We start from the raw sequence: 24,623 nt of genomic DNA, 5'->3' as shown, positions 1-24,623 counted from the left end.
CATGGGCTCGTGAGCGCCTGTGTTGTGCTATATGAATGTTGACAATATGATGCGGTGTTTATAAAGGGACTGAGAAGGAAAGGTATTTAATTAAGAGCAAATTTCATAAAAAAAAAACAGAACTACGCTCACACCTTTGCGCATGCGCACACGAAGTGCTGCTCTTATGGAACGCGCGTGCGTCATATTCGATTTGTGCATGTATCTGTTTGTAACGTCCCTGAAAAAGCTGCGGTTTGAAATTTTTCTTCTGCACCTAAATTTTCTGGTTCAGATGAGTTCAGTGAGAAGTGCTAAACGTCCAAATTTACGGAAAAGCACACTTAGTGATTCAGTGTCTTCAACTTTCGTTTTAAGTGAAGGTAAGTGCAATCTTTAGACTAAAAATCAACAAGTACAAAAACAGAGTATGTTTTAGCTTCACATCTTACATTTAATATATGTGTTTCAAATCTGAACATTTTAAAAATGATATCCAGTTGATTATGTCAGAAAAGCACTTTTTAGTGCATTCTACTGTAAAGGTGATTTTACTGCTTACCTGTTAGACGCAGCTTGTCTGATAAAAATTGATTTCCTTTTGTATATTAACTATAAAAACAAAGAGTTTTTAATTCTTAAAACCTTTTGACAGGATTTTGGGCCAAATTCATTTAGTTGCTTTGAGCTTTTCTTTACCGCTGTGGTGATTTCCTCTTTTTCTGAATTTTAAAAACTACATTGTGAACAAACAAACTGACATGTGAAAGAGATTTTTTTGCAAGAAACGCAAGAAAATGTTGTGATCTGTTGCTATGATATGAATCATAACAATATGACGCTATGTTTTTGAAGACACTGGGAAAATAAAGTTCTTTATTAAGAGCGGATTTCATAAATGGGTGTGATTCAAATATTATTCTGTTCATTAAAAAGAACAAGCTGGCACCGTGAAGTTTATATATAAGAGAATTTGCACTGATTTGTACAGAGTTGCTTCTGATGGAAACATGCTCAAATCATAGTTATGAAGTCTGATAAGCTTTGTGTTAGAGACTCACTTAACCCCATGTTTCCCTTTCATTTTACAGCCATGTTGAGAAGAAGCCAAAGACTTCAGTCTAACGGCTATTACGGCAGCCAAGGAGAGCCGTTAATCTCCTACAAGGAGACTTTACACAGGTTAGTGCTGGTCTACATGTTCTTTGTTGTCATCCACTGACATAGATGCATGTTTTGTAATCATAATCCATTTGTTCTTCCATGTACATTTTTTCTTACATGATTTTGTTTTTACTGTGCAGAGTTTTCAAAAGGCGACGGCCCCGTCCCCATCCAGTCCCTGACAATATTGACCGAGACACAGCTGAATACAACACTGTTGACTGTGACACTGTGGACTACAATGACCATGATTTTGTTGACTACAGTAGTGGCAGCAGCAGAGGTCTCTTTAGAGCCATCAAGGCATTGGGACTTTTGGTCCTCATGCTGGCCTTGTGTTTTGGTAAATGATCTCCTTCCACAAACAATTACAGTCTTTCTAGTACTATGTGCTTTTCTTCTGGATTAAGCTTCTCTTCTTATTCTGTGTTTCTCGTCATCCACCAGGATTGATTTTCAGTATTGGAGGGCTGAAAATGTACTTTTCCACCCCGTTCATGAGTGAGGTATGAAAAACATATGAAGCTCATAATATATTCCCTGAAAATTACTCAGATAATGACAGTTTATTATTATATATATATATTATAACATGAATGGTTCTTCTCAATTGCAGTACTTAATGAATGGACATAAACAGGTGGAAAGGCAGCTACAAGAGCTGCAAAGGGAGTTAATGGACTTACGAAAAAGAATTGACTTCCTTCTTCCAGTTGGGGACAGGATGCCCAACTTTGCTCTGGAGGAACTGGGTAAGACATGAAATCGGATCAGAATTCACGTAAGAATTTCTTTGTTGTTGTTTTGCGATTCCTTTCTCACTCTGTGTTTTTATCTACAGGAGCAAAGATTGTTAAAGAACAGTCTTCAGCGTCCTACCTTTCAGAACAGGCTGGATTGAAGCTGTGGGGGCTTACATTGATACCCGCAAAACCACCCTGTGTAAGCCCAAGAGTCGTTATTCAGGTATAATCTACTTTCACAAAAAAAACAAGATACTATCTCACACATCTGCATGATTTAATAGTCAAACACTAGCGGTCCAAACTGAACTCTGTTTTTGTTTCTTTTTCTCTGTAGGGTGGAGCACCCATGGTCCCAGGAGTGTGTTGGAGTTTTGCGGGCTCCCAGGGACATTTAAATAAATATTTGTTTAGGTTTTCAAAGAAACCATTACTTTTTTATGTCTTTAAAAGTAAAAAATAATATTTTTTGTTGTTGTTGTTGTCAAACAAACACTAAATTGTGAGAACAAGATCAACCGCTGTTATTTTGTAAATGGTTTTAGATTTATCATTAACAACAATAATAAAATAATAGATGTAGTAAGTCAAAAAAAAAAAGAAACGCCTAGATCTACACACACAGGTTTATGCAATCACTATAACTGACATTAGATTTTAATTGAATTTTCAGTGTTCGGCAGTGAGGAAAGTTGTTGCAGGCAAACAACAAGTGCCTATAAGAAAGCTGCAGCTAAAGCAGGTAATGGTGCAACGAAAGTGTAATATTGAAAATGGTGAAATTTAGCATTTGGCATATTTGAGATTGGTGTTAGATGAGCAGATTGTATTAGCTTGCAGGCTTTTTTTTGGTAGTTAGTGACTTTTCGTATTAGTTAATGAATAAATCTTTCATTCTGTCATGTTTGTGATATCAGGATGGGCACGACACCATGACAGTCTCCTTGTGGAGGGAGGCATCAATTCATGATGTTCATGTAGGAGACCACATAAAGGTCTCCCACGTTAAACTGAACCGCTCAGCTTATGGTCTACAGCTGCAGACGACCTCATATACAAAGACTGAGGTATGAAGAAGCCATATGTTTGTACCAACATGTAATAGCAATGTCATTTACCAAAATGTTTCGAATTATAGTTGTTCCAAAAGATTGACTCTGTTCATCTGGACGTAGCGTTTTCGGTGGGAAAAACCTTTCGTCACTCATCCAAGTGACTTCTTCAGTCTCAGCTGACTGCAGGTCTCAGTGGTCTTTGATCAGTGGTTGTTGATCAATGGTCATGACAATTTGCATATTATTGATTAAGGAACTGACCTCCCAGCCCATTGTTCCTTCAGTGGTGCTAGTTTCAGTCATTGTGCAAATGTATTGTTTATAAAATTGGGGAAACCTGCAGTCAGCTGAGACTGAAGAAGTCACTTGGATGAGTGACGAAATGCTTCTCCCACTTGAAAAAGCTACGTCCAGATGAACAGAATCAATCTTTTGGGATTTCCTTACCTGGATGATTGACCGTGCATCAAGACACGTGATTACCATATTTTTGTAGTTTTTATATGAAAAAAGGTCAAGCTTGCAAGGTTAAATATATGCCTATTGTGTATCGACAGACAAAGGAAGATGACAGAACAGAGGTACATATAGTTGGTGTGGCCACTGCAGAGCAGTGCAGTGCACTGCAGTCCAACCAACTAGAGGTACTCCTACAAACTGGAGAAACCCTGTTCATCGATGGTGAAACGTGGAAGCCCTATGAGGAAGACTTTGAGAAGGCCACGGTCACCGCCAGTGTGAAAATCAGAGGAAAACAAATTTTTGACATCAAAAATAGAGAATTAAAAAAAATATGTATATAGTTCCTTTTTTTTGTTCATACGGTTTAAAATGTTCAAATATGCAAAATTTTATTTTATAAAGAATGAATTGTTTTTTAATTATATTTTATTTATATATACTTATACTTTTTTTTATTACTTGTTATGTTCATTAATTTAAACAATATTTAAAAGTTATAGTTTCAAGTGTATTCCTGTGCTAATTGTTTATTTATTTATTTATTTTTTAAATCTATTAAATAGCTGGAAATGCATAAAACTGCCGTGTTTATTAAATGAAACAGAAAGCATGGTTAATAAAACACTCTTTAATCCTTAAGGATGTACAGAGCTTAACAGACTTTTTAAACACTTAAACATTCCATAAAGAACATTCCTCCACTAGGTCAACAACTGCCTATCTGTATGGTCAGCATCATATGTTACAGTTTTTAATTTATTTTTTATTTTTTAGAAGGCTAAAATGTTATATATGTTTTTCTTAAACAGTTTAAAAACATTAATAACACACCTAGAAATGAAGATCAAAGCTTAATATTGTATTTTGTAGGTATTAAAGGGGGCAGGTCCATAAACAATATTTCATTCGGTACCTTTGAAGAAGCCAACAAATTCATTTCATTATTCATTTTACCATTCCTGCTGTTTTAATGCTTAAATTGCTGTTTTATTCAAATAATTATGGAAGTGCAGAAGTCAAGACCAAATTACCATTTGGCCATGAATTACATTTGTTTGAGGGTTGGAAATTTGTCCCCTGCTCAGATTTCTTCAGATTTCACACTCTGGAAATGAAGCACTTTTTCTCTCGTCATATCTTTTTGATGGATTTCCACAGAGCCCTGAAAACTTCCATCACTGTTCACCAAAGCCTGCTGTATCTCTGTGAAAGAATGATATCGATGCTCCATATAGATTTAGAGTTACAAAACGTTGTTTGAGGGCAAGTCAAGGCAGTTTTTGCTTCGCCTCTACTCAGTTATGGTACATTACAAGTCATATATCTTTAATAATTCATGTTTTAATTATTAATGGTCACCACTTAAAGATTCCCCCATTTCTTCTGAACAAAACACTCTAAGAATGACCCTACAGTTAGGAAATTATGGCCATTTGTTCGAGGGGAATCCTCAATATGAGAAATACACTGCAAAAAGCCTGTCTCTCTGTACTGTGTGTGTAAAAGGGCTGAAACAGATGCAGCTGTTTTGGCGGGAAAAAGTACACAGCCTCTCTGATTGGTGGATTCAAATTGAGCAGCTCCAGCAGACCTAGAAACATACATACATTTTTCGTACGTGTTTTATGTATATACTCGGGATTTTACATCATAAAAAAAACAACTTATTTGTTTTAAAACTAACAATAAACAGTTTGAATGATGCATTTCTCATGCAGATATGAATGAAGCACGTACAAACTCCATAGCACGAACAAAGTCCAAAGCACGTACAAACTCCAAAGCACGTAAAAACTCCATAGCACGTAAAAACTCCATAGCACGTACAAACTCCAAAGCACGTAAAAACTCCAAAGCACGTACAAACTCCAAAGCACGTAAAAACTCCATAGCACATACAAACTCCAAAGCACGTTCAAACTCCGAAGCACGTAAAAACTCCATAGCACGTACAAACTCCAAAACATGTACAAAACACAACAGAAGTGCTCCAGGATGCAAGGCGCAATGTTGAGCTTTTGTTACCTAGTGGCTACACAAGCCAGGAAGTACCAACAACCGGATTTGGTGTGTGGTAGTAAAAGGTAAATGAACTTTTTTTTTTAAATTATTTGAATATATATGAGTGCTTGTGTATAAATACACAAACAATACACATATGCCTTGAATTGTGTAATTTAAGGCTACATCCAAACGTACCCGGGTATTTTTGAAAACGCAGATTTTTCTATGCGTTTGCACCTTTCGTCCACACGTAAACGGCGTTTTCGGTCACTGAAAACTGAGATTTTTAAAAACTCCGGCCAGGGTGGATATTTTTGAAAACTCAGTTTTTGCATTTATGTGTGGACAAGAAAAACGGAGAAAACGCAGCGTCAAAGGTGTGCGCCTTTTTTGACGTCACACTGTGCGCCACGTTATTGTTTTGATGAAATGAATTTCTACAATGCTGTTACTGTTAATTGTACTCTTTGCAGTGTTTAAATGCTTACATAGACACACACAGTTACTCTCCCTCCACACATACGACTCGGTTCTGCTTCTATGCCCCATCCTTGTTCACTTTTTCCCACCGACGCTTCTAGACTTCTGATTGGCCAACATTTCTACACGGTTAGGAATATATCGCCACCTGTTGCTTTGGCATGTTCCTAGCAGCGTTTTCCTTCATTTCTGCGTTTACGTGTGGATGGGATTATTTTTTAAAACGGAAAATCTCCATTTTCAAAAATACCCGTGTACGTGTGGACGTAGCCTAAGTGATCTAGGTCAGCGGTCTCCAACCTTTTTTGCGCCATGGACCGGTTTATGCCCGACAATATTTTTCACGGACCGGCCTTTAATGTGTCGCGGATAAATACAACAAAATAAAACTAGTACCGGTACCGAAAAAAAGAAGATTTATTCATAACACACGTGAAAAGACCCAGGGAAACAGAGTTAACGATAAAAACGATAACAAAATAACGCTGAAAACCGATAAAAACCCTGAAAACTATACATTTCACACCTGAGCCTCAACTCTCGCGGCCCGGTACCAAACGACTCACGGACCGGTACCGGTCCGAGGCCCGGGGGTTGGGGACCACTGATCTAGGTAGCTCTGTTTTCTAAGTTCAGTTAACGCTAGAAATGTGTTTTGGAGTTTGTACATGTTTTTTGGAGTTTGTACGTGCTTTGTCTCTAGGGGGCACCGTATATATTTTTATATAAACATATATAAATAAAACCATGGTTTTTTTTTTTTTTTTACATTAGTAATTCCTTTTGTACATAATTTTATATTGTTGTTAATAATAAATTAATTAAAGCAACAAAACAACCTGAAGAGCTGGTTGGGAGTAGTGATGTGCAATACCACTGATTTCCTTTCCGATCCGATAGTAATATTCAGGGTGGTATCGACGATACTGATCCGATACCGATACTTTGTACAAAAAGTTATTTTATTTATTGTATCTCAAATTATAGCATCATAATGATTACAGGACATCAGATTACTTATTATTATTATTTAATAATGCAGAGTTCATCATATAGAAATAAAAAAAACTGAAGTTGTGCGCTATTTGAACACCTTGCCTGCCTGCAGCACTAAAGGACTCCGTGAGAGATGTCTGTCTCGCCCTAGCAGCACCTGTCCCTGTCCTCCTCTTCAGTTCGCCTCAACATACGCTCGTCATATTCTGTGATATGATTTACTCTGAGGTGTTTGACCATGTTAGTGATGTTGACACAACCATACATGCCAACCCTCCCGATTTTTCCGGGAGAACACCGAATTTCAGTGCCCCTCCCGAAAATCTCCCGGAGCCACCATTCTCCCGAATTTTTCCCAATTTTCCACCGGGCAACAAAATTGAAAAACCATATCACAGAATTTATAGCGCGGCCCAGCCAATTCCAGTTTCCAACAATGGCTACTACTACTGCAGCTACTTAGTTTTAATATTACTCTTATTTCTCTTTCTGGGTCGCAAAAAAACTTTTAACATACAGGGAGTGCAGAATTATTAGGCAAGTTGTATTTTTGAGGAATAATTTTATTATTGAACAACAACCATGTTCTCAATGAACCCAAAAAACTCATTAATATCAAAGCTGAATGTTTTTGGAAGTAGTTTTTAGTTTGTTTTTAGTTTTAGCTATTTTAGGGGGATATCTGTGTGTGCAGGTGACTATTACTGTGCATAATTATTAGGCAACTTAACAAAAAACAAATATATACCCATTTCAATTATTTATTTTTTACCAGTGAAACCAATATAACATCTCCACATTCACAAATATACATTTCTGACATTCAAAAACAAAACAAAAACAAATCAGCGACCAATATAGCCACCTTTCTTTGCAAGGACACTCAAAAGCCTGCCATCCATGGATTCTGTCAGTGCTTTGATCTCTTCACCATCAACATTGCGTGCAGCAGCAACCACAGCCTCCCAGACACTGTTCAGAGAGGTGTACTGTTTTCCCTCCTTGTAAATCTCACATTTGATGATGGACCACAGGTTCTCAATGGGGTTCAGATCAGGTGAACAAGGAGGCCATGTCATTAGTTTTTCTTCTTTTATACCCTTTCTTGCCAGCCACGCTGTGGAGTACTTGGACGCGTGTGATGGAGCATTGTCCTGCATGAAAATCATGTTTTTCTTGAAGGATGCAGACTTCTTCCTGTACCACTGCTTGAAGAAGGTGTCTTCCAGAAACTGGCAGTAGGACTGGGAGTTGAGCTTGACTCCATCCTCAACCCGAAAAGGCCCCACAAGCTCATCTTTGATGATACCAGCCCAAACCAGTACTCCACCTCCACCTTGCTGGCGTCTGAGTCGGACTGGAGCTCTCTGCCCTTTACCAATCCAGCCACGGGCCCATCCATCTGGCCCATCAAGACTCACTCTCATTTCATCAGTCCATAAAACCTTAGAAAAATCAGTCTTGAGATATTTCTTGGCCCAGTCTTGACGTTTCAGCTTGTGTGTCTTGTTCAGTGGTGGTCGTCTTTCAGCCTTTCTTACCTTGGCCATGTCTCTGAGTATTGCACACCTTGTGCTTTTGGGCACTCCAGTGATGTTGCAGCTCTGAAATATGGCCAAACTGGTGGCAAGTGGCATCTTGGCAGCTGCACGCTTGACTTTTCTCAGTTCATGGGCAGTTATTTTGTGCCTTGGTTTTTCCACACGCTTCTTGCAACCCTGTTGACTATTTTGAATGAAACGCTTGATTGTTCGATGATCACGCTTCAGAAGCTTTGCAATTTTGAGACTGCTGCATCCCTCTGCAAGATATCTCACTATTTTTGACTTTTCTGAGCCTGTCAAGTCCTTCTTTTGACCCATTTTGCCAAAGGAAAGGACGTTGCCTAATAATTATGCACACCTGATATAGGGTGTTGATGTCATTAGACCACACCCCTTCTCATTACAGAGATGCACATCACCTAATATGCTTAATTGGTAGTAGGCTTTCGAGCCTATACAGCTTGGAGTAAGACAACATGCATGAAGAGGATGATGTGGACAAAATACTCATTTGCCTAATAATTCTGCACTCCCTGTATTTTCAGGTGAGTATGTAGCTGTGTAAACTTCAAATATCTGAGCCGGTCGACACATCGTTTTCAAACCCCCGCGGTCTTTCGCTACTCGGGTTAAACATGATATATAAGTCACTTTGATAACTTAAAAATGTTATTGTTTGGCTTTTTCAGTGTTTTATTTGTTCGTGAGTAAATCGGTTTGGCTGAGATTAAAGTTGTTAGATTAGATTGAATTAAATTTAACTTTATTAATCCCTCGGGTGGGTTCCTCTGGGGTTTTCACACAGCTGAATAAACGTCAAACAGAAAACTGATTAAACAGAAGTGTGAGACGGTCGAGAGTTTAAGTCAGTGCCCGGTTATATTTTAGATAGCAAGGAGCAGACGGCAGAGTTTCAGTCCACCGAGGGAGCTCGTGACGTACTACCCGGCTTTCTTTAGACCGCAAAGGCCGGGTCCTCAGGTGGAAGCAGCCTCTGAATTTGGACAACCCCCGCTGTTTCCGGGCCGGCCAATAATAACGGTGACATTTAACGTATTTTATCCAATAAATAAACCCTGTAAAATGTATTTATCCCCCCCCCAAACAGCCCTTTTGAATGTCTCCCTAGTATGGCCACAACACCTCACTCTTGGAGCACTTTTTTGCCACATATATCGCAAACCACGTCTAAGCTGTTTGTGGAGTTAAAATATGTCCGCACATGACTCCAATTACACTCAGCCATTGTTGTGAGTGCGCACGCCAAGGGGCTGCGAGACATTTATACAGCTGTATTTCGCACATGACTATGAAAGGCGGAAGAGGAAGTAGTTCCTTTGAATGTAGACAATCCGAATGTTATAGTTTCTTTCCACTGTGTTCCTGTTAATGATAAACTACAAATTTACTCTAAATTAGTAAAATATCGATATTTTAATGTGAGAATTGATTCTAGAACATAAATGATTGGTATCGGAGAAATCGATATTTCAGGATCGACCCGCACATCACTAGTTGGGAGCCGAAAAATCCGGCTCCTTTTAGTGAGTCGAGCTTTAAAAAGAGCCGTAAATCCCATCACTAGCAGCATGGCCCTTTCTCAATTCTAAGTACTAGTGATGGGATTTCCGGCTCTTTTTAGTGAGCCGAACCGAAAGAGCCGGTTCTCTAAAAAGAGCCGGCTCTTTCGGCTCCGAACCGGCTCTTCAGGTTGTGTCATGGTCGGCTGTGTGGCAGGCAGGCAGGAGTGGTGGACCCAAAATGCAGGACTCTTAGGAACCGAGGTTTCAACTGAAAATGCAGCTTTATTGCTGGAACAAAACTTCAACATAAAATAAAACTCACAAAAGCAAACAAAACTCTAAACTGAGATGCAGGAGGACTGGAAATCATGAACACACAGCAAGTGCGGGTGAACAGACGTTAACGACGCGACACTGACACAAAGACAGACTGGGCTTAAATACACTGAGGGAGTCATCAAGGAATTAGAGACAGAAGGGGGACACAGCTGGGAGGAATAAGACCTAACGAGACAGGGAGAGCAAAGCCGGAACACTGACATCAGACAGGAACAAGAACCTTCAAAGTAAAACAGGAAACAAAACACACTTTACTAAGACACGGACTAGACAGAGAGAGACAGACTTGACACTGACCAAGCCTACTAAATAATAATCATAATCAAAACAGTATCACTGATAAATCAAATCATAATCTAGAAAAACACCAAAGCATGAAAAACAGAAAGCTGGGTCAACATGACCCAGAACCGTGACAGTACCCCCCCCCCGTAAGGGCTGGCTCCCGACAGCCCAAAACAAAACCAACAGACCCACGAAACCAGACCAGGGAGGGCGGAGGGGGTCCAGGAAGGAGGGACAGAAACAACCAAAAGACAAGGAGCAAAAAGTCCAGGAAAATCGACAAACTAAACCAAATCTATCATGAGTCCCTAAAAAGTTCAGGGGGCCGACCGTGCGGACGGCAACGGTGGCGACGGGCAAACAGTTCCGGGGGCCGGCCGTGCGTGCGGCAATGGCGGCGATGTGGAAACAGTTCAGGGGGCCGGCCGCGCGGAAGGCAGCGGCGGCGACTCAGGCGAAGGGGTTCCGGGGGCCGGCCGCGCGGAAGGCAGCGGCGGCGATGTCGCCCGACCAGTAGCCTGGAAGGTGGCCGATAAACCGCAGACCCAGACGAGGCTGGACCAGGCGAAGGCGAAGCTAAGGCAGAGGCCGGACCAGGCGACGGCGTGGGTGGTGCTGAAGCTGGACCAGGCGACGGCGTGGGTGGTGCTGAAGCTGGACCAGGCGACGGCGTGGGTGAAGCTGAAGCTGGACCAGGCGACGGCGTGGGTGAAGCTGAAGCTGGACCAGGCGAGGATGAAGACACGGAGGCCGCAGCTGGCGAGGATGAAGACACGGAGGCCGCAGCTGGCGAGGATGACGACTCCGAGGCTGCAGCTGGCGGCGGCGTGGAAGCCGGAGACGGAGGCGCTGCAGCAGGTGGCAGCGTGGACGAAACTGTGGATGCGGCTGCTGCTGCAGGCGTGGATGAGGCTGCTGGTGGAACAGCTGGTGGCTGGACGGGCTCATCGGGCCCCCCAGCTGACGAGGAAGGTTGCTGGGCGGGCTCCTTGGGCCCTCCAGCTGGCGAAGCAGGAGGCTGGGCGGGCTCCTCGGGCCCTCCAGCGAAAACAGTCTCAGAACCAGCAGGTGCGGGGACTGGGGCTGAGCAACACATAGGTTAGGCTCAGGAGGCAACAGCTGGGTGCAGTCCTCGGCTGACTCCTTAGCCTCCAGGGGTCCAGAGTCAACTGCGGGTTGAAACTCGGACTCTGGGGAGGCCCTGGAGGTAGTAAATGTCTCTAATCGGGCCAGCTTTTGAGGAACGAAAACAGTCCTGTTGGGCATGTTTTTCTGCTTAACACGAGTGAGAAAAGATGGCTGCTCAGCAGGAGACTGGGTTGAGAAAGACTGAAGTGACCGTTGTGGTGAGAACGAAACTAGTGAAGGAGCAGATGATTGTGCTATAGGTAACGGGGTAGCTAACTGGGCAGCTGACTGACCTGAGGGCAGCTGAACAGCTAACTGGGCTGCTGAATGAGCTAACAGTTGAAGAGGTGTTTGTAGTGAGCGTGATGCAGGGGGTGGTATAGGCTCCCCTGAGCCTCTAGGGCTCGGTTTAACTAGCTGAACGAGTTCAGAAGAAACAGTTCTGCTTAGGCTTCTCTGCTCTAAGAGAACAGGGCAGAAACAGCCCGTTAAGTCTCCCTCCCCATTCTTGGGTTGCGAACCCACAGCATCACTCATAGATTCAGCAGTACATGTCAAGACTGAATTCAAACTGTCCGGGGTTAACTCTGTATCGACAGAAATGTTCTTAGTAGGCTCCAACAGAGGGTGCACAATCAGAGTTTTGCCCATACATTCTGATTCTTCAGCGGAAAAAGCATCAACATCCGGGACTTTTTCGCGTTCTCGACTTGATGCGTACTTTGAATTGGAACAGTACTTGGTCTCCGACTGATGACGTATCACGAGTACACGAGAACGCAAGTACGCACAAGTACGCATATTGAGACAGGGCCTTGGCCCCAGTCTACATGCGGTGTCTCACTGAATAAAGCCCCACTACAACAGTGACATGTGGAACCTTAATATTACAAAAAAAAAATTCACATAATAAAAAATAAACTATATACAATGCATTTTTGAGAATGTTCACTGTGACTCACTCAGTACATTATATCTCAGCTACAGAAGCACAGACCCTATTTACTAACAGCTTACATTAGATCCTTCTGTCAGGTTGCACTGGCCAAGCAGAGTCTTAAATAAGAAAGGAGGGTATGAGCACCGCTGGACTGCACCCAGGACCAAACCGAAATTGCTGGCTGCAATTCTCCTCTTGTGATATACTGAACTTTTATAAACAAAGACAAATTAAGAGACACAGTTAACTAAAATTTCTTGCTTAACACCTAACAGACTTAATTTCAAGGCACTTTCTTACTTCAATGCATTCTTCGTTAGCCCAACTGTTGCTTCCTTGACCTGTTTCTCCTCTTCCTTAGACACAGCCAGTGATGCCAGTAAATAATTAGCCTTGTCTTCTGCTTGGGCAAATCGCAGGTTCCTTAGCACTCCATCAAATGTCTTTGTTGGTAGAGTCAAGATTTAAAGCAAAAGGATTTTAAAGGTTTTAATGGGACCAAGCAAACTTGACCACAGAGTAGACAAAGTCGAGTGTAGAGTACACAAAATACATATAAAATTAAAGTGGGGACAGTGGAGGCAAACACTATGATCTGTAGTTTACAGGAGTTTACATAAATGTATAATTTATACCATGTGTTAAAGTAAATATCAAATTCCCTGAGGGCCTTCTGGACTCAAAATCCACCCCATCCCTGTAAAACGCTTAAGTTCTGAGAGAGATGCCACTGCCCATTCTTTGTCCTCCTGGGTGACAGGTCTTTTGATTCCAGCTTAAATAAAATGAAACAGAAAATACTTTTAATAAGTAGTAATTTTAAGATCAGATACTATCGAGCATTTATATAGGACTCTTCACTTAAAGAACATTTTAAATTTTTTGATGTACACTACATGTGTGTCTCAATATTAAACACAATGCTTTAAGTAAAATTAAGAGAATAATTAGAACAAAGAGTGAATTTTAAATGAATAACTGACCTTGTGTTGTTGATGGTGTCATGTCAGACTCTCTTGGCAGTAATTTCTTCTGCTTTGGATAATTTCACGCTCTTCTATACACATTCCACATCAGTGCGATACACATTCTTCTCCACCCAAATCAACAATGCAGCCATATGATGGCACTTATCTTTGCCAATCGGGCACTCACAGGAGCTGAACCTCACTGACTGACCCTCAACATGCACGTACATTGAAAGAAAGTTAATGCTTACCCTAAACATTCTAAGAAACACTTGCAGTGCTGCTGTGTGTACTGGCACCACTGTAGCTAGTCACCCGGCAGATAGATAATCTCAACTAACGTAACTAACTCTCCAAAAAACTCTGTTATGGAGATTTTCAATTTTGTTTACTTCCACTGTTTTAGCAGTGTTGTATGTGCGTTTTATTAAATACATTAGCCGGTACAAAATATATCATGTCAGCTGGCTAGCTTACTTCTAACTCACCTCAACCTTATAAATCTTCTTTTTCATGGATGCCTGGATACTACCCTTTATAATACTGCCTGGGAGAACAGTTACACTGACCACTTTATATCATGGCCTGGATCTGGGGACCCAGGACTTATGTCTTTTTGTACTTACCTCGGGCTGGCGATCCTCATGGGTCATCCTCCTCGGGAGGTCCTTATAAATATGTTTATTTTCCGTGTGTAGTGTTTTGTTGTTTTCTCTGCTTTCCCCGTCTCTATGTGTGTGGTTATTTGTGTTTATGCTTCCGGATGTTTTGGATCTAATACAATTATTTTGTCAGGGTACTGGGTCTGAGCGACCCAGGGACCCTGAGCAGTTTTGGACTAATATTATAATATATGTATTTTGTATTGCTGTCCCTCGTTCTCCCTGCATATGTGTCTGTGTGTGTGGGTGTGGCCCTGGCAGGTGATTGGCCACACCTGAAGACCATGTCACACCTGCAGCTGATCAGGCCTCGTCGGAGGAGCTACTTGAGAGTGTGGTGGAGCTCTCTCCGACGCGGGATCATTGCGTGACTTCACGTCAGTCTCTCGGCCAGTCAGTACGATTGTTCTTCCGCATTGTGTGTGTGTCTTACGGCTGCCTGTTTGTTATCTCCCCAGGAGAAGCGGGGAGACGAGAGGACAGCGAGCATGGGGTGCTCAGACACCAAGGAGCGGGGAGAAGGGACACTGGGAAGAGGACACGTCACGGGAGTCGGGATTGCACAGAGGATTTACTGTTATTTTCCTTACCACTGTAAATAAACACACTGCTTAGCACACAGAGCTCCGCGCCTGGGTCCTCCTTTTCCTCACACCCCCACGGTTTGCCATGCCAAACCGTGACAGAATGATCCCGCCAGACATGGACCCAGCGGTCTCTGAGGAGAGGCTCAGGAGGGAGATTATGGACAGGGTTTACAGACTCTGTGAGTTATGGTGGGAGAAGCCCGCGGAAGGTTTGCGTCGTGCCGTGGAGAGGCGGCTGCAGGAGACGCTTTTTAAATTTCCCTGGCTGGTTGACGATCTCAATCCAATCGTCATGGACTTCCTGCTTTCCACCCTCCACCTCCACTCTCCTCCTCAGGCTGCTCACCGGCCCGGACAGCTGGTGGTTTCACAGCCTGAGACGCCGGCCCCGACGTCTACACGGAAACGACGTTCCTCACCGCAGCCTGATCCACGGACATCTCAAGAGCCGGCTGTGGTGAGTAGTACGGACAATTTTCCATTTCCCTCACCATCTGTGTTTGTGTCTGCAGTGGACGAGCCGACAGCGCAGGTAACATCACCTCGGTCAGAGGTCTCCACACCACTCGCTGCGGAGACCTCGGTCAGAGGTCTCCACACCACTCGCTGCTTCACCATCTGCAGCTGTAGCACCGCCGTCGTCTCATCTGCCTGCAGCCACCATTCTGCCATCTTTTTCACCGGCTGCTATGTCGCCACCTGGACCTGCCCAGCCCGAGCCGGAGGAGCTCGCGCCGCCGGCCGAGGAGCAGGAGCCCGGCGAGCCGGAGGAGCTCGCGCCGCCGGCCGAGGAGCAGGAGCCCGGCGAGCCGGAGGAGCTCGCGCCGCCAGCCGAGGAGCAGGAGCCCGGCGAGCCGGAGGAGCTCGCGCCGCCGGCCGAGGAGCTCGCGGGAGCCAGAGGAGCTCGCGGGAGCCGGCCGAGGCGCTGGCGCCGGAGGAGCTCGGCGAGCGGGGGCGCTGGCGCCGGAGGAGCTCGGCGAGCGGGAGCGACCGGCGTTGCCGGCAGAGGAGCTCGGCGAGCGGGAGCGACCGGCGTTGCCGGCAGAGGAGCTCGGCGAGCGGGAGCGACCCGCGCCTCCGGCAGAGGAGCTCGGCGAGCGGGAGGGGCCCGCGCCGGAGCTCGGCCAGCCACCAGCTGAGGAGCCAGCGCCGCTGCTGGAGGACCTCAACGAGCCGGAGCGACCGGCGTTGCCAGCAGATGAGCTTGGCGAGCGGGAGGAGCCCGCGCCGCAGCCGGAGGAGATCGGCGAGCCGGAGCAGGAAATCGGCGAGCGGGAGGGGCTCGGAGGTCCGGAGAGACCCGCTCGGCCAGAACTGGAGGTCAGTGTGCCGGAGGGACCCCCACGTCTAGCGCGCCCTCCAGGCTGCCCACGTCTAGCGCGCCCTCCACGCTGCCCACGTCTAGCGCGCCCTCCACGCTGCCCATGTCTAGCACGCCCTTCACGCCATCCACGTCCAGCGCGTCCACGTCAGCGACCAGCGCGTCATCGGCCATGTACCACACCTCGCTGTTGCTCACCGGAGCAGCGGCGCCGCCGCCACCGGACCCGGGGCAGGCCGCCGGAGGAGCACCGCCGCCGCCACCGGACCTGGGGCAGGCCGCAGGAGGGGCAGCGCCCCCGCCACCGGACCCAGGGCAGGCCGCCGGAACCGTTTCACTGCTACCGCCAGACCTGTGGCAGGCCGCCGGAGGTACAGCGCCGCCACCTCTGGACGCATGGCAAGCCACCGGAGCTGCAGCTCCGCCGCCACTGGATCAGTTGTAGGCCCCCAGAACCGTTTTGCTGCTGCTGCCGGACCCACGGCCGCCCGCCGGAGCTGCAACGCTGCCCCCACTGGACTCGAGGTCGGCCGCCTAAAGCGTCCTACTGCCGTCACGGGACCCGAGGTAGGCCGCCTGGACTCTTTTGTTGTGGTGATGGGCCGCCTCAGAATGTTTTGTGGCGTCTTTTCTTTTTTTTGCACCGCTGCGGGATGCGCATCCGGTTATTTACTACATCCGAGTGCAAAGATTCACTGCTGTTAGGTCACTTCTGTAGTTGGCGTTGATGTCAAACATCTGCATGTGTTGTTGTTTTGATTCAGAAGTCTGGGCCTGTGCTTCTCTCCTCATTGATTTTTGAAGTAATGCATTTTCTGCCTGCATGTTTTTGCACAACGTGGATTTTTTTTTTTTTGAAAAACTTCAAAAACAATTCATGTTTAATTTCATTTAAGTTTTTTTCTTTAAAAAAATGTTACAAAAACACACCTGCTGTCCTTTTTTTCAGGTAGAGTGCTCTGATGTGGCAGCTTGAATGAAGCAATTACTACTGTGAGTCACACTGTTAGTAATAGTTGTGACCATTTTTGTTCTTCCTTCCTGTTGTATTAGATTTAAACGTTGGTGTAAACAACTTTAACAACAGCTTCAAAAACATCTGTGTCACTGACACGTTGTTACAGGGACTTTATTTTCTTTTGAAACAGTGAACAATTAACGCTGATCATGTCTTGTTTACAGTTTAATTGGTGGCTCTGTGGGTGACATTTATTGTCACCTAGTTAATATTTGAAGAAACCCATAACTGCACTCTGTTTAAAAGCTGATTTCTATGTCATGTGAACTAGTCACATGAACTCCTGTTAACTTCATTTGTTGATGCTGAACTGCAGACGCATACTTTGACTCATATTGATACACTTTATTGGTATTCTTTCCACTATTGTCGAGCGGCTTTACATAATATTCTTTGTACTACTGTACATGTATGTGTGTCTTTACTTGTATAAAGTTGTGTGTGTGACCCTAGTTTGTCCTTGTGCTCGTGTTGGTTGTGTCTTTTCTCCTTCTCGCCTTCTCTCAAGCTTACTTCTGCACCCTGATGCTCCTCAATCAGCTCTAATGGATCTTCTGGGTGAATGAGGCAAGTTGTGTAAAGCACTTTAAGTGTTTTTAGTAGAAGAGCACATGAAAGTTTACACAGCTGTGAGGTTGAGCTCTCCAACCACTTCCTAGAGAACATGACGGATACCATTAAAAAAGAATTTTCAGTGCCATGATTCGACTGTTACTGAGCACCAAAAACAGAGCCAGATGGTGGGATTTGTGTTTTCAGTATTTGTTTTCAAAGTGCTGCTGGGAAGAGGGGGAGCTGGGTGGGCAGAAGCTATGAGCTATATCAGGTATCATATAAGATAGTACTCGTAGGTGAGAAGATGGAGAATGGCTGCTTGGATAACTGCTCTGCTTTGCCTTACTTGGCATGCACTGGGTGATGATGGCAAGGGTGGTTATCAGTGGGCTGGCTGGGTTTCAAACCAAGCGTGTGTGATTTTGGGGCTTTTTGGAGAGGCATGGCGCAGCTCATGAGTGTCCAACTCCAGGCCTTGAGGGCCGGTGTCCTGCAGGTTTGAGATGTGTCCCTGATCCAGCACAGTTGATTTAAATGGCTAAATGACCTCCTTAACATGTCTTGAAGTTCTCCAGAGGCCTGGTAATGAACTAATCATTTCATTCAGGTGTGTTGACCCAGGTTGAGATCTAAAACCTGCAGGACACTGGCCCTCGAGGCCTGGAGTTGGCCACCCCTGGCGTAGCTGCAAGCAGAATGGCAAAAACCTGCTGATAACTGGAAATTCCTCGAGACAGGAGAGGTAAGATTTCCAGATGAGTTATATAGTAGCAGGTGTGTAGTTCTACAGAGAAGATGATATACAAAAGTTACTAAAGAGTAAACGCAGAGAAATGAAGACAAGAGACAGAGCCCATTTACTACCATGGCAGAAATACAAACTGCTGGAGATCTAGCACCACAGCTCCTAAATGCACAGCCTCTTGATTTCAAACTACCTGCAGATGTGAGTGGATGAGCTCAAGGAAGCAACTCCACACAGAGGTGGAGACCAGAACAAAGCTGCCTCAGACCGTCCGATCTGGCCCAGTCCCTGACTTTCACTCATTTAGAATTTATACATATCATGACTCAAAAGTCATGACAACTTACAGGAGGTGACACCATTAGTCAAGAAAAAGGAAAAGAAGCTTTGTTTTGAAATTAACAGAACTAAATAAAATGAGTGTAGAAGCTTGTTTCTGTTATCAATAAGTCCAAATTTGGGGTTATTAAATTAAAATTTCCAGTGAAATCTGCAAAATTGATGAAGTTAAAAAACAAGATGCAATATGCTTAATGGTCTATCTCAGGGGTCAGCAACCTTTAACACCCAAAGCGCCATTTGGACACGATTTCCACGCAAAAGAAAACACTGGGAGCCGCAAATACTTTTTGACATCTAAAATGAAGATAACAGTCTATATATTGTTTTTTTTACCTTTATGCTTTGTGTGACCAACTAAGGTGTGTTGCTTATGAAATCCATGAACTGCTATAGAGAAAATTACATTTTCTCTATATTTCTCTATCATGGCATAAATAAAAATTTTATTTTATTTATGTAATTAACACATTTTGAACTCTTAAAGAAATATAACAAAAGGAAAGACACCCAGCTGAACTAAAATGATCCATGTAGCAAACAAAAACTGTTGTGAGCCGCCACCCTTATATCGTCTTTGGGCTTTTGGAGCCTTGGCCTGACTTTTAAAAAAATAATTGGAAAAAAAGCACTGTGCTGCTAAAAATTGAAAAACAGATATTTGCAAAATTCTGCCTAAATATGTATTTTACCTGGTTAATGTGTGCGGCGGGGCGTGGTCTGCAGCGCCGCTGCAGGGGAGGCGGATGCACCTGAGCGGCACCCGCAATCACGCCTCGCCACCTTAACGTCTGTGCCATCTATGCTATTGTCTTGTTGTTGGTGTATGTCGGGCTGTGAACTGAAAAGCTACAGCCGGCTGTACAGCAACTGTGTGTGAAAAGTGGTCAATAAAGAGATGCTGAAAAGCATGTTCATGGAAACATCGTCGAGTCTGCCGTGGTATGTTTACAATGGGACTTCTGCTCCTGAAGCTCTGCGCACAGTGTCTGGAAATCGGGGCTGTACGAAGTCACTTTCATCTTTACGCAGGACTGTAAGCTGTCATCTGTCAGGCGCGAGCGGTGTTTGTTTTAACATAGTTTACGGTGGAGAACAGCTGCTGACATAATGTGGATCCGAAGATCCATAATCGCCTACCTGGGGTTGAAAGTCTCGATAAATGCACGGCGTTTCAGCGGGTACGCCGGCTTCCGTGAGTGTGACGCTTATTTTGAGCGATCAAAAAATAATAGAATATAATTTTATGTTTGTATTTCAATATCACAATAATCTTCCAATTTAGAACTACAAGTTAAAAAAAGAACTAACATAAATAAAATACACTTCAGCTAATTACTTAGAATAAACCAAATTTATTTTCCCAAACCACGCGGAGCCGCACTAAAAGGACTAAAAAGTCGCATGCGGCTCCGGAGCCGCAGGTTGCCGACCCCTGGTCTATCTGGTGTCCCAACTACAAACACATGGTTAAACCTGAAGTTACCTCACTAAACCTCAAAGCCTGCATCACAGTGAAGGCTTCTCATATTACAGCACATGCAACATGGACTTTACTTTCTTTACTTTTGGGAGTTTAAATGTTCATTTTTCAAAATTTAAATCCTCTGGCCATAGTGTTATCACGCTTGTTTAATATACTCTGACAATTAAGAATACCAAAAGACATGAAAAATATTTTCTTAAAATTTTATTCTTGTTGTTTTAAAAATATCTCTAAATTTCCAGTGGAGACAATTTAGAGAATTTTTATGTTTTACAAGAAATTTAATTCAGTCCAAATGAGTTCCAATTGAGGGCCAATTCACAATAACACAGTGCTTAACAAAGTTAGTCGAACATCACCTAATGTAAGAATTACAGGTTTAAGACATTTGGGGTGTTCTTATTTCTATGACAGGTGATGTAATAAATTTGTTAAGCACTGTATATGTAGAATAAAAACCCTACAATATAAGAGAAGAAAAACCCCAACAATCAGATGATCCCCTCTGAGCAAGCACTTGGCAACAGTGGAGAGGAAAAACTCCCTTTTAACAGGAAGAAACCTCTGGCAGAGCCAGGCTCAGGGAGGGGCAAGCCCTCTGCCACGGCTGGTTGGGGGTGAGGTGAATCAGACTGCAAACATCTTAATCAGACATGTCTTACCTGGTAGGATGGATGTTCGCTGGAGAAACAAAATGGGTTAAATTGACATTTTTTTTCAAATACAATTATTTCAATGTGTTGCAGTCTGATTCACTTTCACATTTTCCTCTCTTTTCTTTTATAGATGGAGTTCATGGGAAGCTAGTTATGCCAGCTTTCCATGAACTCGGAACTTGTACAGACAGGAATACTCACGATTGCCCCAGTTGTCCAACACATGCAGCGTAATGGAGCGGATGACGTCTACTTTGTCGTCCTGAGAGACAAAACAAAAGCAAGATGGGTTAGTTGCATAATAGTTTTCTTGACTCTTGAAAGGATGGTAAATTTAGGAATACTGTGATTATTATGAGGGAGGATATACAGATAGCAAGGGGAGCTAACCTCTAAGTACTCTGGATAGAAAAGTCTATGTGCATGTGTCTAATGGCACAGTGTACTCACGGGTATCCTGAATGTTTGGAGTGGATCTCCATTTTCATCATAGACGAATGTTCCCAGGTGGACACCACTGTCGTCTAATTCTCTCTTTCCCTGAAAAGACAGAAATAAATACAGATAAAGTTGTTCTCTATATACACATATGTAAAATGCAACAGTTGAACAGTGGTGCAGTGGAAATCTGTGACTTACAAACACCGAAAACATCCTGGGAGCACTGGAGACCTTTCCAGATGGTGACACAGTCTTAGAAATGTGACCCAGTGTCACATGACTGATGGCGATGCTGTGTGGCAGCTTAATTGTTAAATGTCCCTGGGAGCCCGCAAAACTCCAACACACTCCTGGGACCATGGGTGCTCCACCCTACAGAGAAAAAGAAACAAAAACAGAGTTCAGTTTGGACCGCTAGTGTTTGACTATTAAATCATGCAGATGTGTGAGATAGTATCTTGTTTTTTTTGTGAAAGTAGGTTATACCTGAATAACGACTCTTGGGCTTACACAGGGTGGTTTTGCGGGTATCAATGTAAGCCCCCACAGCTTCAATCCAGCCTGTTCTGAAAGGTAGGACGCTGAAGACTGTTCTTTAACAATCTTTGCTCCTGTAGATAAAAACACAGAGTGAGAAAGGAATCGCAAAACAACAACAAAGAAATTCTTACGTGAATTCTGATCCGATTTCATGTCTTACCCAGTTCCTCCAGAGCAAAGTTGGGCATCCTGTCCCCAACTGGAAGAAGGAAGTCAATTCTTTTTCGTAAGTCCATTAACTCCCTTTGCAGCTCTTGTAGCTGCCTTTCCACCTGTTCTTGTCCATTCATTGAGTACTGCAATTGAGAAGAACCATTCATGTTATAATATATATATAATAATAAACTGTCATTATCTGAGTAATTTTCAGGGAATATATTATGAGCTTCATATGTTTTTCATACCTCACTCATGAACGGGGTGGAAAAGTCCATTTTCAGCCCTCCAATACTGAAAATCAATCCTGGTGGATGACGAGAAACACAGAATAAGAAGAGAAGCTTAATCCAGAAGAAAAGCACATAGTACTAGAAAGACTGTAATTGTTTGTGGAAGGAGATCATTTACCAAAACACAAGGCCAGCATGAGGACCAAAAGTCCCAATGCCTTGATGGCTCTAAAGAGACCGCTGCTGCTGCCACTACTGTAGTCAACAAAATCATTGTCATTGTAGTCCACAGTGTCACAGTCAACAGTGTTGTATTCAGCTGTGTCTCGGTCAATATTGTCAGGGACTGGATGGGGACGGGGCCGTCGCCTTTTGAAAACTCTGCACAGTAAAAACAAAATCATGTAAGAAAAAATGTACATGGAAGAACAAATGGATTATGATTACAAAACATGCATCTATGTCAGTGGATGACAACAAAGAACATGTAGACCAGCACTAACCTGTGTAAAGTCTCCTTGTAGGAGATTAACGGCTCTCCTTGGCTGCCGTAATAGCCGTTAGACTGAAGTCTTTGGCTTCTTCTCAACATGGCTGTAAAATGAAAGGGAAACATGGGGTTAAGTGAGTCTCTAACACAAAGCTTATCAGACTTCATAACTATGATTTGAGCATGTTTCCATCAGAAGCAACTCTGTACAAATCAGTGCAAATTCTCTTATATATAAACTTCACGGTGCCAGCTTGTTCTTTTTAATGAACAGAATAATATTTGAATCACACCCATTTATGAAATCCGCTCTTAATAAAGAACTTTATTTTCCCAGTGTCTTCAAAAACATAGCGTCATATTGTTATGATTCATATCATAGCAACAGATCACAACATTTTCTTGCTTTTCTTGCAAAAAAATCTCTTTCACATGTCAGTTTGTTTGTTCACAATGTAGTTTTTAAAATTCAGAAAAAGAGGAAATCACCACAGCGGTAAAGAAAAGCTCAAAGCAACTAAATGAATTTGGCCCAAAATCCTGTCAAAAGGTTTTAAGAATTAAAAACTCTTTGTTTTTATAGTTAATATACAAAAGGAAATCAATTTTTATCAGACAAGCTGCGTCTAACAGGTAAGCAGTAAAATCACCTTTACAGTAGAATGCACTAAAAAGTGCTTTTCTGACATAATCAACTGGATATCATTTTTAAAATGTTCAGATTTGAAACACATATATTAAATGTAAGATGTGAAGCTAAAACATACTCTGTTTTTGTACTTGTTGATTTTTAGTCTAAAGATTGCACTTACCTTCACTTAAAACGAAAGTTGAAGACACTGAATCACTAAGTGTGCTTTTCCGTAAATTTGGACGTTTAGCACTTCTCACTGAACTCATCTGAACCAGAAAATTTAGGTGCAGAAGAAAAATTTCAAACCGCAACTTTTTCAGGGACGTTACAAACAGATACATGCACAAATCGAATATGACGCACGCGCGTTCCATAAGAGCAGCACTTCGTGTGCGCATGCGCAAAGGTGTGAGTGTAGTTCTGTTTTTTTTTAATGAAATTTGCTCTTAATTAAATACCTTTCCTTCTCAGTCCCTTTATAAACACCGCATCATATTGTCAACATTCATATAGCACAACACAGGCGCTCACGAGCCCATGTGCAAAGGTGTGTTGCAGTGAATGAAGACAACTTTTCCATATTCACTGTCACTAATTTGTTTGATTTTGCTGTGAGAAAGTTGTGACGTATATGAGAATGAGGGAAGACCACGGTCATTTCAATACGGTATTAAAGTGTAATGAAACCGTTTCTCAGAGGGAAAGTGTGATTTTAGGACACCCGAGCCAAACATTAGCGGGCATCATTCTAGCTTATAATCAACAGCGGATCCGATGCGGATCCGGGTCGGATGAGCTGGGAAGCGACCGATCCGAATCGATCCAAAGGTTGCCGGTTTGAGCCCCGGCTCCGACAGTCTCGGTCGTTGTGTCTTTGGGCAAGACACTTCACCTACCACGTACTGGTGATGGCCAGAGGGGCCGATGGTGCGATATGGCAGCCTCGCCTCTGTCAGTCTGCCCCAGGGCAGCTGTGGCTACAACTGTAGCTTGCCTCCACCAGTGTGTGAATGAGAGAGTGAATGAATAGTGGAATTGTAAAGTGCTTTGAGGGTCTTGAATAGCGCTATATAAATGCAATCAATTATTATTATTTAAACCAACTGTCAACTGGTATTTTGTAAATATAACAATAAACGCGAATTCACTG

The 24,623-nt window shown here is 43.3% G+C and overlaps 3 protein-coding genes and 1 long non-coding RNA gene across 4 annotated transcripts; 3 read left to right on the top strand and 1 right to left on the bottom strand.

The window, feature by feature from the left end:
- The first annotated feature begins 242 nt into the window (after window positions 1–242).
- Window positions 243–1,704, top strand: LOC146370244 (uncharacterized). The gene is made up of 4 exons (XM_084908789.1): window positions 243–362; window positions 1,071–1,161; window positions 1,284–1,486; window positions 1,591–1,704. The coding sequence occupies exons 1-4, from the start codon at window positions 275–277 to the stop codon at window positions 1,653–1,655; spliced, it is 447 nt and encodes a 148-aa protein (XP_084764915.1). The 5' UTR covers window positions 243–274; the 3' UTR covers window positions 1,656–1,704.
- Window positions 1,705–1,780: 76 nt separating this feature from the next.
- Window positions 1,781–2,623, top strand: LOC146370243 (uncharacterized). Its single transcript, XR_014797222.1, has 3 exons — window positions 1,781–1,895; window positions 1,985–2,109; window positions 2,224–2,623. It is a non-coding gene; the product is annotated as an uncharacterized LOC146370243 (long non-coding RNA).
- A 12,167-nt stretch (window positions 2,624–14,790) lies between these two features.
- On the top strand, window positions 14,791–17,156 carry LOC146370242 (uncharacterized). Its single transcript, XM_084909082.1, has 5 exons — window positions 14,791–15,412; window positions 15,450–15,861; window positions 15,905–16,179; window positions 16,292–16,747; window positions 17,130–17,156. Exons 1-5 carry the CDS (start codon window positions 14,942–14,944, stop codon window positions 17,154–17,156), a joined length of 1,641 nt encoding a protein of 546 aa, XP_084765208.1. The 5' UTR covers window positions 14,791–14,941.
- A 3,088-nt stretch (window positions 17,157–20,244) lies between these two features.
- Window positions 20,245–23,844, bottom strand: LOC146370241 (sperm-associated antigen 4 protein-like). Its single transcript, XM_084908786.1, has 9 exons — window positions 23,652–23,844; window positions 22,853–22,943; window positions 22,528–22,730; window positions 22,365–22,423; window positions 22,121–22,256; window positions 21,907–22,031; window positions 21,619–21,792; window positions 21,430–21,519; window positions 20,245–21,241 (listed from the first exon to the last, which is right to left on the bottom strand). Exons 1-9 carry the CDS (start codon window positions 23,812–23,814, stop codon window positions 21,131–21,133), a joined length of 1,152 nt encoding a protein of 383 aa, XP_084764912.1. The 5' UTR covers window positions 23,815–23,844; the 3' UTR covers window positions 20,245–21,130.
- Window positions 23,845–24,623: the final 779 nt, after the last annotated feature.

This window comes from Perissodus microlepis, chromosome 16 (genome assembly GCF_051167445.1).
Source record: "Perissodus microlepis isolate ML-2025 ecotype Zambia chromosome 16, ASM5116744v1, whole genome shotgun sequence".
NCBI lineage: Eukaryota > Metazoa > Chordata > Actinopteri > Cichliformes > Cichlidae > Perissodus > Perissodus microlepis.
This window is presented reverse-complemented; position numbering and strand designations above follow the sequence as displayed.